A 12,492-nucleotide genomic window follows, 5' to 3' on the forward strand; every position below is an offset into this window, starting at 1 on the left:
TTTTGAAGCATTTCTTTGTTACTCAGTCTTTTAACCAAGGTTATAAGCGGATCATACATACATTTTATCAGAATTTCATCAGTTTAATCATTCAAATTACTGATTAAAATGTCATAAGGAACAGGGAGGAAGACAGAATTCCACTGCCCTAATAGCACACCATGAAGATAGTTGTTTATTTAGTTATGAAGCACATCTTTCTCTTTTCCAACCACAGAGATACTGCAAACACTGCTGCATGCCTTACTTAGCCGAAGATCTTTTGTTTAAAGCAAGTTCCTGTCCTCAAATCTGGTAAACTCCTTTTTAAAATGAGTAAATGAGCATCTCTATGACAGACAAAAATGTAATATAGGGTCTACAGGGAGTTCCTTGCAAACATATAATGTTGTAAGAGCAACACACCATTAGAAGAATGAGAGAGGGACTTAGGAAATTTTAACAAAAGAAATACAAATAGTAAATCGATATATGAGAAAACAAAAAAGAAAACCTATTGTTATTAATACCTAAGTAAAATTCAGAAGGCAGCACAATCACTTTTTCCTCCAAATAGGTTTGTTTTGTTAATATGATAACATCTAGTATTAGAAAGGGGTTAAGAAAATAGGTGATCTTGTACAATGTTCATAAAAGTCTGAATTGCTATCACTTTTCGAATAGAATTTGACAGAATGTGCCAAAAGGTCAAAAATCTCTCACTTTGAATCAGTAATTCAAGTTCTAGTAATTTAATCCTAAAAAAACCCCAGATGTTCCCACATATAAAAAATATTTGTTGCATTATATAATTGTCAAATATAGAACACAGTCTGAAAGCACAACAATTGTGAATTTCTTAAATATATCAAGACATATCTACTGTTGGAATGTTATACAAATATTAAAAATTAGATTTTAAAGCATTGGCTTTTGTTTCTTTTAATGATACCCATATTTGACATTTTTAAAAAATATTAATTTTTCTATTGCTCTTTGCAGAGCAGGGCTAACCCATGGGCGGTGTGCCCGGAGTAGCCACATTTGACCAACACATACGTGTGTTTGTGCATATTTGTATATGTGTGTGTGTACATATATATGGTTACTGTATAAACTGTATTTGTGTGTGTTTATATGTGCATAGAACCGAAATAACATAACAATACATTCCCTTATGTGCAATGCAATCTGATTTTTAAAATATATTCTATACTTAATTTTTTTCTAAGTGTTGGTAGCATCTCTCTAAATTGATTTCCTTACCAACTAATTCATTTAGTTGGTAAAACAGTATTATTTTAGAAGAAACATCTATAACATGGGTAATTGAACAAAATGTAATCTCTTTAAACATGTATCTGTGTATAAAAAGGTAGAAGGACATAATAGAAAGTAAATGATCATATATCAAGTAATACTTATTTCTTCTCTGTTTTTCTATGTTTTCTCCATTTTCTTTAGTGAACATATACTGCTTTTATTATGGAAAAAATTTTTAACTAAGAAAATGAAAGTAGTTGGCTATACTTTTTCCTTCTCAATTCTCTTAGGAAGCTAGTGACCAGTACTTAAATGTATATGTGTTCATGAGCTATCTCCTTTTAGTACATAGTACTAGAATATTTTTCAGCATTCAACGTTAAATATGACAGTTCCAAAACTAACTACAGAATTGTCTTCCTCATGTCCTTTCCATCTTAAATCTCAAGAATTCAAGCTTATCTTTAACATTCTAGGAACTCACCCACTCTCCACAGTTTTATAAAAATTATTCATTGTGTTTCAGTAAGCTCATTTGTAAGTTTACCTGGAAAAACTGATTTCATTTAAATCATGCAAGAGCTTCCCAAACACCTGGCCTAGCTTGAATTCCTTCTTGGCACCTGCCTACTTGAAAAGATTCTGATTCTATTAGTCAATCTGTTAATATTGAGGGTGTGACCAGTGACCCTCATCCCTCTCTCCACCACGCCTCTCCTCCCCCAAATTAAAAGTTAATTCTCCCAAGACCTTGGAATCTCATTACCCTGATTTCTAGAAATTTATTCCCTTAATGAGATTTGCAGCCAAAGAACCTCAACTCTTGCATAATCAAGTACTTATTTGGAGACTACTGTAATGTTAATGTCGTTTAACAGCTGTCCGTTATTACTTCATCAGGCCAGATGACTTACAAAACCATGTAAGAAGGCATATAAAAGCACTAATACAGGTTCTACCAGTATGAATAATTCAAAGAGGGAACTGGTGGAGTTTAGGGGTAGTTAGAAGGCTTCAGCAAGGACATAGATAAGAAGTTCATCTTTGAAGAGTGGATAGGGTCTGAACAGGTACATGCACAAACAGGTGACTAGCGGAGAGAGCAGCAGGCACAACGGCCAGCCAAAGAACCACTTCGTGGGTAACAGTAAAGAGTCTGACAGGCCACGAAACCCAGGTAGTGAAGGATTTGGAAATCCAGGCAAAGATGTTTATATTTACAAGTGAAACAGGAATTTTCAACTTGAGAGTAAAATAACAAACATCTAACATCCCTTAGTTTAGACTCTGCTAAGAGCACTCCCCATCCCTGGTTCAGTAAGTGTGAAAAAAAGGGTATTTTTTCAACATGAGAGTAAAATAACAAACGGATAACGTCTTTTAGCTCAGCCTCTCCTAAAAGCATTCCCTATCTCTGGTCCAATAGCATCTCATTTTACCACCATATGGTCAGCTCTTTTTATTAACAGAGCTGTGGGGTTGAGCATCTGGTGAGACAGTTGGATCACATAAACCAGTGGAAAGGCAATGACAAGATTTTTACCTTTCTTACTCCCAGTTCCTCTCCATAGTCTCTGCAGCCTACAAAGCACTCAAGAATATACGTCCGAGTCTACAGCAACATATGGGAGACACTCGGAGGCAATGGCTGGAGACAAACAAGCAGGAATTGTAAAAGGATAGCGAAAATGGAGGTTACATTTTTTTCCAAAAAAAAATCTTTTTTTTTTTTTTTTGGAGACAGAGTTTCGCTCTGTCGCCCAGGCTGGAGTGCGGTGGCGCGATCTCGGCTCACTGCAAACTCCACCTCCCGGGTTCACGCCATTCTCCTGCCTCAGCCTCCCGTGTAGCTGGGGCTACAGGCGCCGCCACCTCACCCGGCTAGTTTTTTTGTGTTTTTAGTAGAGACGCGGTTTCACCGTGTTAGCCAGGATGGTCTCGATCTCCCTCGTGATCCGCCCGCCTCGGCCTCCCAAAGTGCTGGGATTACAGACGTGAGCCACTGCGCCTGGCCTCAAAAAAAATCTAAAAGATGTTGATAACTTTCTACTCTTCTCTGTAAGCTGTTTCATAGCCACCTTCTAAAACTCTGCCCCTTTATTTCTGCTCAATCTCTTCAGTGTCCTGTAGACTAGAAAAGACTACTGTGGGCCGGGCGCGGTGGCTCACGCCTGTAATCCCAGCACTTTGGGAGGCCAAGGTGGGAGGATCACGAGGTCAGGAGATCGAGACCATCCTGGCTAACACGGTGAAACCCCGTCTCTCCTAAACATACAAAAAATTAGCCGGACGAGGTGGCGGCGCCTGCAGTCCCAGCTACTCGGGAGGCTGAGGCAGGAGAATGGCAGGAACCCGGGAGGCGCAGCTTGCAATGAGCTGAGATCGCGCCACTGCACTCCAGCCTGGGCAGCAGAGCGAGACTCCGTCTCAAAAAAAAAAAAGACTACTGTGTTTTTTTGTTTTGTTTTGTTTTTTGTTTTTTCTTCTAGACAGAGTTTCACTCTCGTAGCCCAGGCTGGAGTGCAATGGCGCGATCTCAGCTCACTGCAACCTCCGCCTCCCAGGTTCAAGTGATTATCTTGCCTCAGCCTCCCGAGTAGCTGGGACTACAGGCACCTGCCACAACGCTTGCCTAATTTTGTGATATATATTTTTTTTTAGTAGAAACAGGGTTTCACTATGTTGGCCAGGCTGGTCTTGAACTCCTGACCTCAGATGATCCACTGCCTCGGCCTCCCAAAGTGCTGAGATTACAGGCATGAGCCACCACGCCTGGCCATACTTTGTGTTTTTATGACAGCAATAAAATAAGTGGGCTTAGTAACTCAAGCAAACATAGCTTCACTCTACTTCCTTGGATTGCAGGAGAGGAATGTAGAAAGTTGCTTCCGTCTCCCTAATGCCCCAGGCTGTCAGGCTGTAGCTAAGAACCTGGCCTTCATCAATTCCTACTGACTCAGGGCTCCTTATCATCAACTTTCTGTTACTACTTTAAGACTAAGAATGATTTTTTTTTTTTTTTTGAGACAGAGTCTCGCTCTGTCACCCAGACTGGAGTGGGGTGGCACGCAATCTCGGCTCACTGCAACCTCTGTCTCCTGGATTCAAGCAATTCTCCTATCTCAGCCTTCTGGTTAGCTGGAATTACAGGCATGCACCACCATGCCCTGTTTTTTTTTTTTTTTTGAGTAGATACATGGTTTTTCCATGTTGTCCATGCTGGTCTCAAACTCCTGACCGCAAGTGATCCACCCATCTCAGTCTCCCAAGGTACTAGGTTTACAAGCATGAGCCACTGCGCCCAGGCCAAGGATGATGTTTTAAAAGTCAGTTAAAATTTGTACCTTTGATAGTTCACTTGGAAAAGTTAAGGACAAATACATAGGTTGTTATTTTTGTTTTGAGGGTGTTGTCCCTAATTATAACAAAATCTCTCCAAACCATTTAGGACAGAAAGGAATTGGTTTAGTGGAGGGGAAGTTTTATTGTGACACGCTAGAGAACTCTCTTTGTTTATGTAATTATCATATTATAGACTAGGATGATGCTGTCTATTCACCTACGTGCCAGCTGAAGTCCCAGGTTTATTTTGTCCCAAAACTGATTATATGCTTCTTTTTCTAGCATATCACCATTAACTAGATGTTACAAAATGTCATAAGATCTTGAGTTTTTGTTATGTTCTAAGTATATTTGTCTTTCTCTATAGATTTCTGTTTCCACTATAATCTGTTTCCTTTAGAATCTGACAGGAAGAGTGTAAATCACATAACACATATGTAATCATGGGGTTAAAAATAAGTATTATTCACATAAAATTATTGAATTATTGTAAGCAATTTGGTTTTTTAAAAATGCTATTGATAGGGTTTGTTAGCCCTTTTAATTTATGGAATTAAGACTTTAAAACTTAGATATAAAAATTTCTCAGATTTGGTCAGGCACAGTGTCTCATACCTGTAATCCAAGCACTTTGGGAGACTGAGCTGGGAGGATCACTTGAGACCAGGAGTTTGAGATCAGACTGGACGACATAATGAGACCTCATCTCTACTAAAAATAAAAAATCAGCAAGGCATGGTGGTGCACACCTGTGGTCTCAGCTACTTGGGAGGCTGAGGCAGGAGGTCGCTTGAGCCTGGGAGGTCGAAGCTGCAGTAAGTCATGGTCACACCACTGCACCCTGATTTGGGTGATAGAGCAAGACCCTGTCTCGAAAATTTTAAAAATAATTTTGAAAAACCATTTCTCAGGTTCTTCAATTTGGAAAAATTGGGAAAAGATCATTGGCAGGGGCTGGTTCCATACAGCATCCGAGGAACTACACTGAAATTGATTGTTCCAAAACGGCTGACATGCAAATATCGTACCATGTATACTTCCCTGGAAGTGATCCGTGTTCTTTTTAACTTAATACATTGCAATAGAGTGTGCAACCAGAAGTGTAGACACAATAGTTTCTTTGTGCACTAGAGTAGGGCTTATGTATTTTCCTTTCTAGTATGTGAATAAGGCAGGATTTGCATATGGTTTGCAAATAGATCCAAGTGATCTAAATCTTCCAATCCAGATGGCTCATTGGGCATCCATGCTGTCTGCTTTGACCTCAGTGCTGCACTTAAGATCTTTTTTTTTTTTTTTTTTTGAGATGGAATCTCACTCTACTGCCCAGGCTGGAGTGCAATGGTGTGATCTCGGCTCACTGCAACCTCTACCTCCTGGGTTCAAGCAATTCTCCTGCCTCAGCCTCCCGAGTAGCTGGGATTACAGGCGACCGCCACCACGCCCAGCTAATTTTCGTATTTTAGTAGAGATGGGGTTTCACCATGTTGGCCAGACTGGTCTCGAACTCCTGACCTCAGGTGACCCGCTGGCCTCGGCCTCCCAAAGTGTTGGGATTACAGGCCTGAGCCACCTCGCCTGGTCCACACAGAGTTTTGTTGTTAAAATACACCTGTATGTTTTCTCATTTCTGCCCATTGTTATGCTAATATCACAAAGCCCCAGGTTTACTGTGGGCCTATATTTCTCTACGGGCTTCTATGAAAAAGTGTTTTTTAATTATTTCCTGGGACAAGTGCTTGTCACGCTTAACTTGTATCATATCCAATTTTTAATGAAGTCCGTATCAGGCCACGTACTAGTAGCTTTGAGGATTTGAGGATATTTGAAAAAATAAAAACAAAACTGTAGAAAGAGAACCACATTTTTTTTTCTTTATAAATTGATAAGGACAACAGTAGATTTAATCGTTCAAATAAAAAAATGACTGTGTCTGAGTTTCAAATGGCTTCCAATTTCAATGTAACTATTTCACTCTTTTTTTTTTTTTTTTTTTTTTTTTTGAGACAGTCTCGCTCTGTCACCCAGGTTGGAGTGCAGTAGTGCGATCTTGACTCACTGCAACCTCTGCCTCCCAGATTCAAGCGATTCTCCTACCTCAGCCTCCTTAGTAGCTGGGACTACAGGCGTGTACCACCATGCCCAGCTAATTTTTGTATTTTTAGTAGATACGGGGTTTCACCATATTGGCCAGGATGGTCTCAATCTCTTGACCTCATGATCCACTGCCTAGGCCTCCCAAAGTGCTGGGATTATAGGCATCAGCCACTGCACCTGGCCCACTCCTCTTCCCAGAATTTTGAACCAAATCACATTAATCTGTAGTTTTAAAAGAAACAGTTTTATATTAGCATCTTTCCCCCAGTCTTCTACTATATAAGAATTAATTGTTGTGCCTCAACCAATGTGTACTGATGTGTACCTTCCTTTATCCCACAAAGAGTAAGCACTTTTTTTTTTTTTTTTTTTTGAGACAGAGTCTCACTCTGTAGCCCAGGCTGGAATGCAGTGGCCTATCTCGGCTCACTGCAACCTCCTACTCCCAGGTTCAAATGATTCTCCCACCTCAGCCTCCCAAGTAGTTGGGACTACAGGTGTGCCCCACCACACCCAGCTGATTTTTGTATTTTTAGTAGACATGGGGTTTCACCATGTTGGCCAGGCTGGTCTTGAACTCCTGGCCTCAAGTGATCCAACCATCTCGGCCTCCCAAAGTGCTGGAATTACAGGTATGAGCCACCATGCCCAGCCAAGTAAGCACATTTTAAAGATAAATTTTTTAGTCTCAGAATAGGTATATATGCACATGTGTATATAATTCTATTCATAGCACAGAGACTACAGTAGTAAACACAGGAAATAGTGTTGTATTTAAGAACTGAATCTTTTTTATTTCAACATCATTTGATTAACTTGTTGCCCAGGATTGGGGTGGAAAAGCAGTATGATTTTATGATTTTAGCTTTTAATTTACAACTTTCTGTCCTCCTCAGTGTCAGAATAGTGACTCTGGGTTTGGATATCTTAATGAAGACAGCATATAATGATAGTATTAATTATTATAATGATAGTATAAGGTAATAGCCAACATAAACTGAGTGAACAAAATGATCCATAAATAGTTTTAAGCAATTTACGTGTATCAGTCTTCAGAACAAGATTTGAAAGTAAGTACTATTATTATCCTCATTTTACGGATGAGGAAATAAGCATGGAAGTGGAGGCAGCATTTCAGTCCGTTATAGCCAGCTATAACAAAATGCCGTAAACTGGGTGGGTAGCTTATAAACAAAATAAATTTATCTCTCACAGTTCTAGAAGCTGAGAAGTCCAAGATCAAGACGCTGGCAGGTTCAGTGTCCGATGAGGGCCCCCTTCCTGATTCATAGACAGCCATCTTCCCACTGTGTCCTCACCTGGTGGGAGGGGCAAACAAGCTTCCTGGGGCCTCTTTTATAAGAGCACTAGGCCAGACGCAGTGGCTCATGCCTGTAATCCCAGCACTTTGGGAGGCCGAGGCAGATGGATCACCTGAGGTCAGGGGTTTGGGACCAGGCTGGCCAAAATGGCGAAATCCGGCTCTACTAAAAATACAAAATTAGCCAGGCGTGGTGGCTTATGCCTGTAATCCCAGCTACTCAGGAGGCTGAGGCAGGAGAATCGCTTGAACCCAGTGACTGGGGCCTTTGGAGGCGGAGATTGCAGGGACCCGAGACTGCACCATTGCACTCCAGCCTGGGCAATAGAGTGAGACTGTGTCTCACACACACACACACACACACACACACACACACACAGACAGACATAAATAGCACTAATTCCATTAATGAGAGCTTCACCCTCATACCTGGTCACTTCCCAAAGCCCCCACCTCCTAATAGCATCACATAGGAGAGTAGGCTTTGAACACGTGAGCTTTGAGGGGGACAGACATTCAGACCAGAGCAGGCAGGAATGCATATTTTATTTATAAAGCAGGGTCTCTTGTTAATAAACTGTTTTCTCTTTTATTGTTGTTTCTCCCGTAAAGTGAATAAACAGAAGCCTAGTGGAAAATACCAACATTAAATTTTGATATTAGCCAGGCGCGGTGACTCATGCCTATAATCCCAGCACTTTGGGAGGCTGAGGCGGGCGGATCACAAGGTCAGGAGATTGAGACCATCCTGGCCAACATGGTGAAACCCTATCTCTACTAAAAATACAAAAAATTAGCTGGGTGTGGTGGCGGGTGCCTGTAGTCACAGCTACTCCGCAGGCTGAGGCAGGAGAATCGCTTGAATCCGGGAGGCGGAGGTTGCAGTGAGCCGAGATTTAGCCACTGCACTTCAGACTGACAACAGAGTGAGACTCCGTCTCAAAACAAAACAAAACAAAACAAAAACCACTTTAATATCTTCCCTCTCAGTTGCTGAAAGCTAAGTTGTGGACCCTTTTCCCAATTAAGAAAAAACTAAGAGAAAATGGTGCATGATTTTCATTGCTGCTGTTCATATCAGCAAAGGCCCCTTATCAGTAATTATGTGGTGTGTAAAGAAAGGTTGATTATGGAATTATTAATCTTTTCTTAAACATACTGTCTTTTTCCAAAAATGTGGCTGCTATGAACTGAATATTTCTGTTCCCTCCCCACTCAAGTTCACATGTTAAATCCTAATCTCAAGGGTGACAGTATTAGGAGACAGGGCCTTTGGAAGGTAATTAGATCATGAAGGTGAAGCCCTTATGAGCAGGAGCCTTTATCAGATAAGCCCAGGGAGCTTATTTCCTTCTTCCATTATCTGAGGACACAACAAGAATGCACCATTGATAAACCAAGGAGAAGGCCCTCACTAGACAAACAATCTATAAGTGTCTAGATCTTGGACTTCCCAGGCCTATAAGAAATAAATTTCTGTTGTTTATAAGCCATTTAGTCTATGGTTTTCTGTTATAGCAGCCCAAACAGACTAAGGCAATGACCATGAGTGATGATGTATCTCCCATCACCGCCAACCCCTTTCTAAAACGGAGCCACATTAGGTAGCAAATCAAGACTATTGCTATGACTGTAATTTATTACTAAAATATATGTTTCCAATTTTTTATTTTTACTTATTATTTTATCTTGAGATGTACAAAAATTCATTAAATAACTGGCCCACATAATTTTTTAATAGAACATATAAAATAAGACATGAAATGAGAACCACCAGTTTTGTATTCTGATCAAATACTTCAAATTTTTTTTTTTTTTTTTGGAGATAGTTTCGCTCTTGTCACCCAGGCTGGAGTATAGTGGTGCGATCTCGGCTCATTGCAACCTCCACCTCCTGGGTTCAAGTGATTCTCCTGCTTCAGCATCCTGAGTAGCTGCGATTACAGGTGCCCGCCACCACACCCGACTTATTTTTGTACTTTTAGTAGAGAGGGAGTTTTGCCATGTTGGGCAGGCTGGTTTCGAACTCCTGACCTCAGATGATCTGCCTACCTCAGCCTCCCAAAGTGCTGGGCTTACAGGCGTGAGCCACTGTGCCCGGCCTCAGATTTCTTCTCTCTCTAGATTACTTGTAATTAACAGCAACAATGTTGACTTATGAGATTTCTAAAACCTACGTATGTGCTTTACGTAATCGTATATGTGGAATCAGAATAGATCAGATTTTTTCTTGGATTAGGGTTGGAAGAAGTCAGGAAAGGATAGGAAGACGTCAACAGCTGGAAACAGGGAACAAATAGACTTTTATCTTCAGATGTGTAATTTTCACCTTTTTCTCCATTATTATGTAAGGTAGGGGACACACTCAATCTTGAGTTTCATGAATCACACCCTCAAAAACTGCATTTTGTTTGATTCAATCATATCCTCTACATTTCTAGATATTTATAAATGTGACATTAATTTCAGCCATTGAACAAGAATGCACTCACATTATTATCTTTCAGAGCAGCTTACTAAGATTTGTTGTAACATGTTTATAATCAGTTGGGAACCTAGATGTTGCTTCATTGCTAAGCCTTGATGGAACATTTATGGATATGTTTTATGATTTGCTGATCTGTGCTGTGAAACCATCAGTCTGTTTGCAGTGGGGAGGAAGGATTTGGGAGGGGTAGGAGGGTGGAGGGAGGGAGGATAGTTTTGTTTGACGTGTCAGTGGAGGGAGGGAGCGGGGAAGGCAGGTTGGTCATGAAGTTTGAACTAAGATGGACTTAAAGGGTTCAGTTTTGACCCTTGCACACAAATCAGCTACAGTAAATAGTTGCTACTACCAAGCAGGTTTTCAGTGATCATACTTGATTTTCTTTCTTTTTTCTTGTTTTATATATTTTCTCAGGGGAAATCTCTCACGTCCAAGAGGTTAACAAGCCTTGTTCAGTCTTACTAAACGGATCATCTTGTAGCATGAATGCAGACTGGAGTCACTGCACATACTTTGTAGCTCGCTGTTGTGATCTGGAGCAGAGGACATTAGAACAAGATGTTGCATGAGCAAAGGACCTAAATTGTTATTTGTGTGTGTACATTCCATCTCCAGTGGACTCTTCCATCTCAATGCCTCCATTCCAAACTGTTGTCTGCTTTCTTTCTCCCTCTACTTACCCTGGATCTGTGTCTTTTCCTTTTTAACAAGTTCAAGTGAAGTAAAACCTTTTCTTTTTTTCCTTCTCTCTCTCTCTCTCTCTCAAAGCTTCAGCTAGACACACAGTTCACTAAAAATTCAGTCAGTCAAAAACTGGAAGAACTGTAAAAGAAAAAAGTATATATCAATAAGTATACATACGGCTTCACATTTATTAAACAGTAAATTCGCACAGAAAGTTTCATTTCACCAATGTATCCACAGTCGGAAAGAAACTCCTGTCTTTGTCTGTTGTCTGTACATTCTCCGTTAATGTTTCTTGCATTTATTTTTATACCATATTTAAAGAAGAAACACCTTTTACTCCAAATGTATTAAAGTTGTTCCCTTCTCTGTAAATTTGTGTATGTTTATATTGTTGTTTTATCTTTCATTAAAAGATGCAGAATCTCATTGCTTTTGTAACTTTTGACTTCTATGCTAACTAAAAAAGAAAATGCTGAGAAATCCACAAACCCACAACTGCAGAGTTAAATTTAGGTTGTCACCTTGAAATTTATTTCAGGGTTTCAAGACACGCTTGGATAGTACAGAAGCCAAGGGCAGATGGAAGTTTTTTTTGGAGGCTCACCTGGGACTTGGTAGATTCTTTTTCTCCCATGGAAGAACAACACAAATTGACTTTCCACATTTTCAAAGCTATTTAAAAGGCCTTTCTGCCTCATGATGAATATGTATCTGTGCATTTTGCAAACTAATATTTCTGTTCGAATTAGGCTTAAGTGTGACTTATTAAATCAGGTACTGATTTGTTCTTTAAAACACAATTCTAAAAATATCATAGGTCAGTGCCTCTTAACTGAGGTTACAGATTATTTTGAGAATACATTCACCTCTTGGCATCCCTGGGAAATTGGTTCCTGGACCTCCTCAGACACCAAAATCCACAGATGCTCAAGTCACTAATATAAAATGGTGTGGTGTTTGCATATAACCTATGTAAATCCTCCCACATACTAAATAATCTCTAGATTATTATAATATCTAATACAATGTAATGCTGTATAGTTGTTATACTGTATTTTTAATTAATATAACTTTAATTGTTGAATTATTATTTTTATTTTTGACTTTTTTCAAATATTTTCCATCCAAGGTTGCTTAAATCTAAAGCTATGGAACCTGTGGATATGGAGGGCTGACTGTGTGATGTAATTAGTAAAATTTAGTGATGCTTACTAAGTGCCTGCCACTTCATTAAGAGTTTTCCATGCCATCAGAATTCTCGCATTTAATCATCGCAGCAGTCCTGTAAGACCATTTCTGCAATTTTGAGAACGCTGAA

At 39.9% G+C, this 12,492-nt stretch overlaps 1 protein-coding gene across 14 annotated transcripts in view; it reads left to right on the forward strand.

Annotated features, from left to right (window-relative positions):
• Positions 1-11,600, forward strand: part of RGS7 (regulator of G protein signaling 7) — a 564,000-nt gene extending 552,400 nt beyond the window's left edge. For all 14 annotated transcript variants that reach the window (XR_012433585.1, XM_065542364.1, XM_074037698.1 and 11 more), the window contains one exon: positions 10,902-11,600. Coding sequence is in view for 6 of the 14 variants with exons in the window: in XM_065542428.1 (XP_065398500.1) it covers positions 10,902-10,952 (51 nt within the window). In the remaining 8 variants the exon portion in view is untranslated. The remainder of the gene's footprint in view (positions 1-10,901) is intronic.
• Positions 11,601-12,492: the final 892 nt, after the last annotated feature.

This window comes from Macaca fascicularis, chromosome 1 (genome assembly GCF_037993035.2).
Source record: "Macaca fascicularis isolate 582-1 chromosome 1, T2T-MFA8v1.1".
Taxonomy (NCBI): domain Eukaryota; kingdom Metazoa; phylum Chordata; class Mammalia; order Primates; family Cercopithecidae; genus Macaca; species Macaca fascicularis.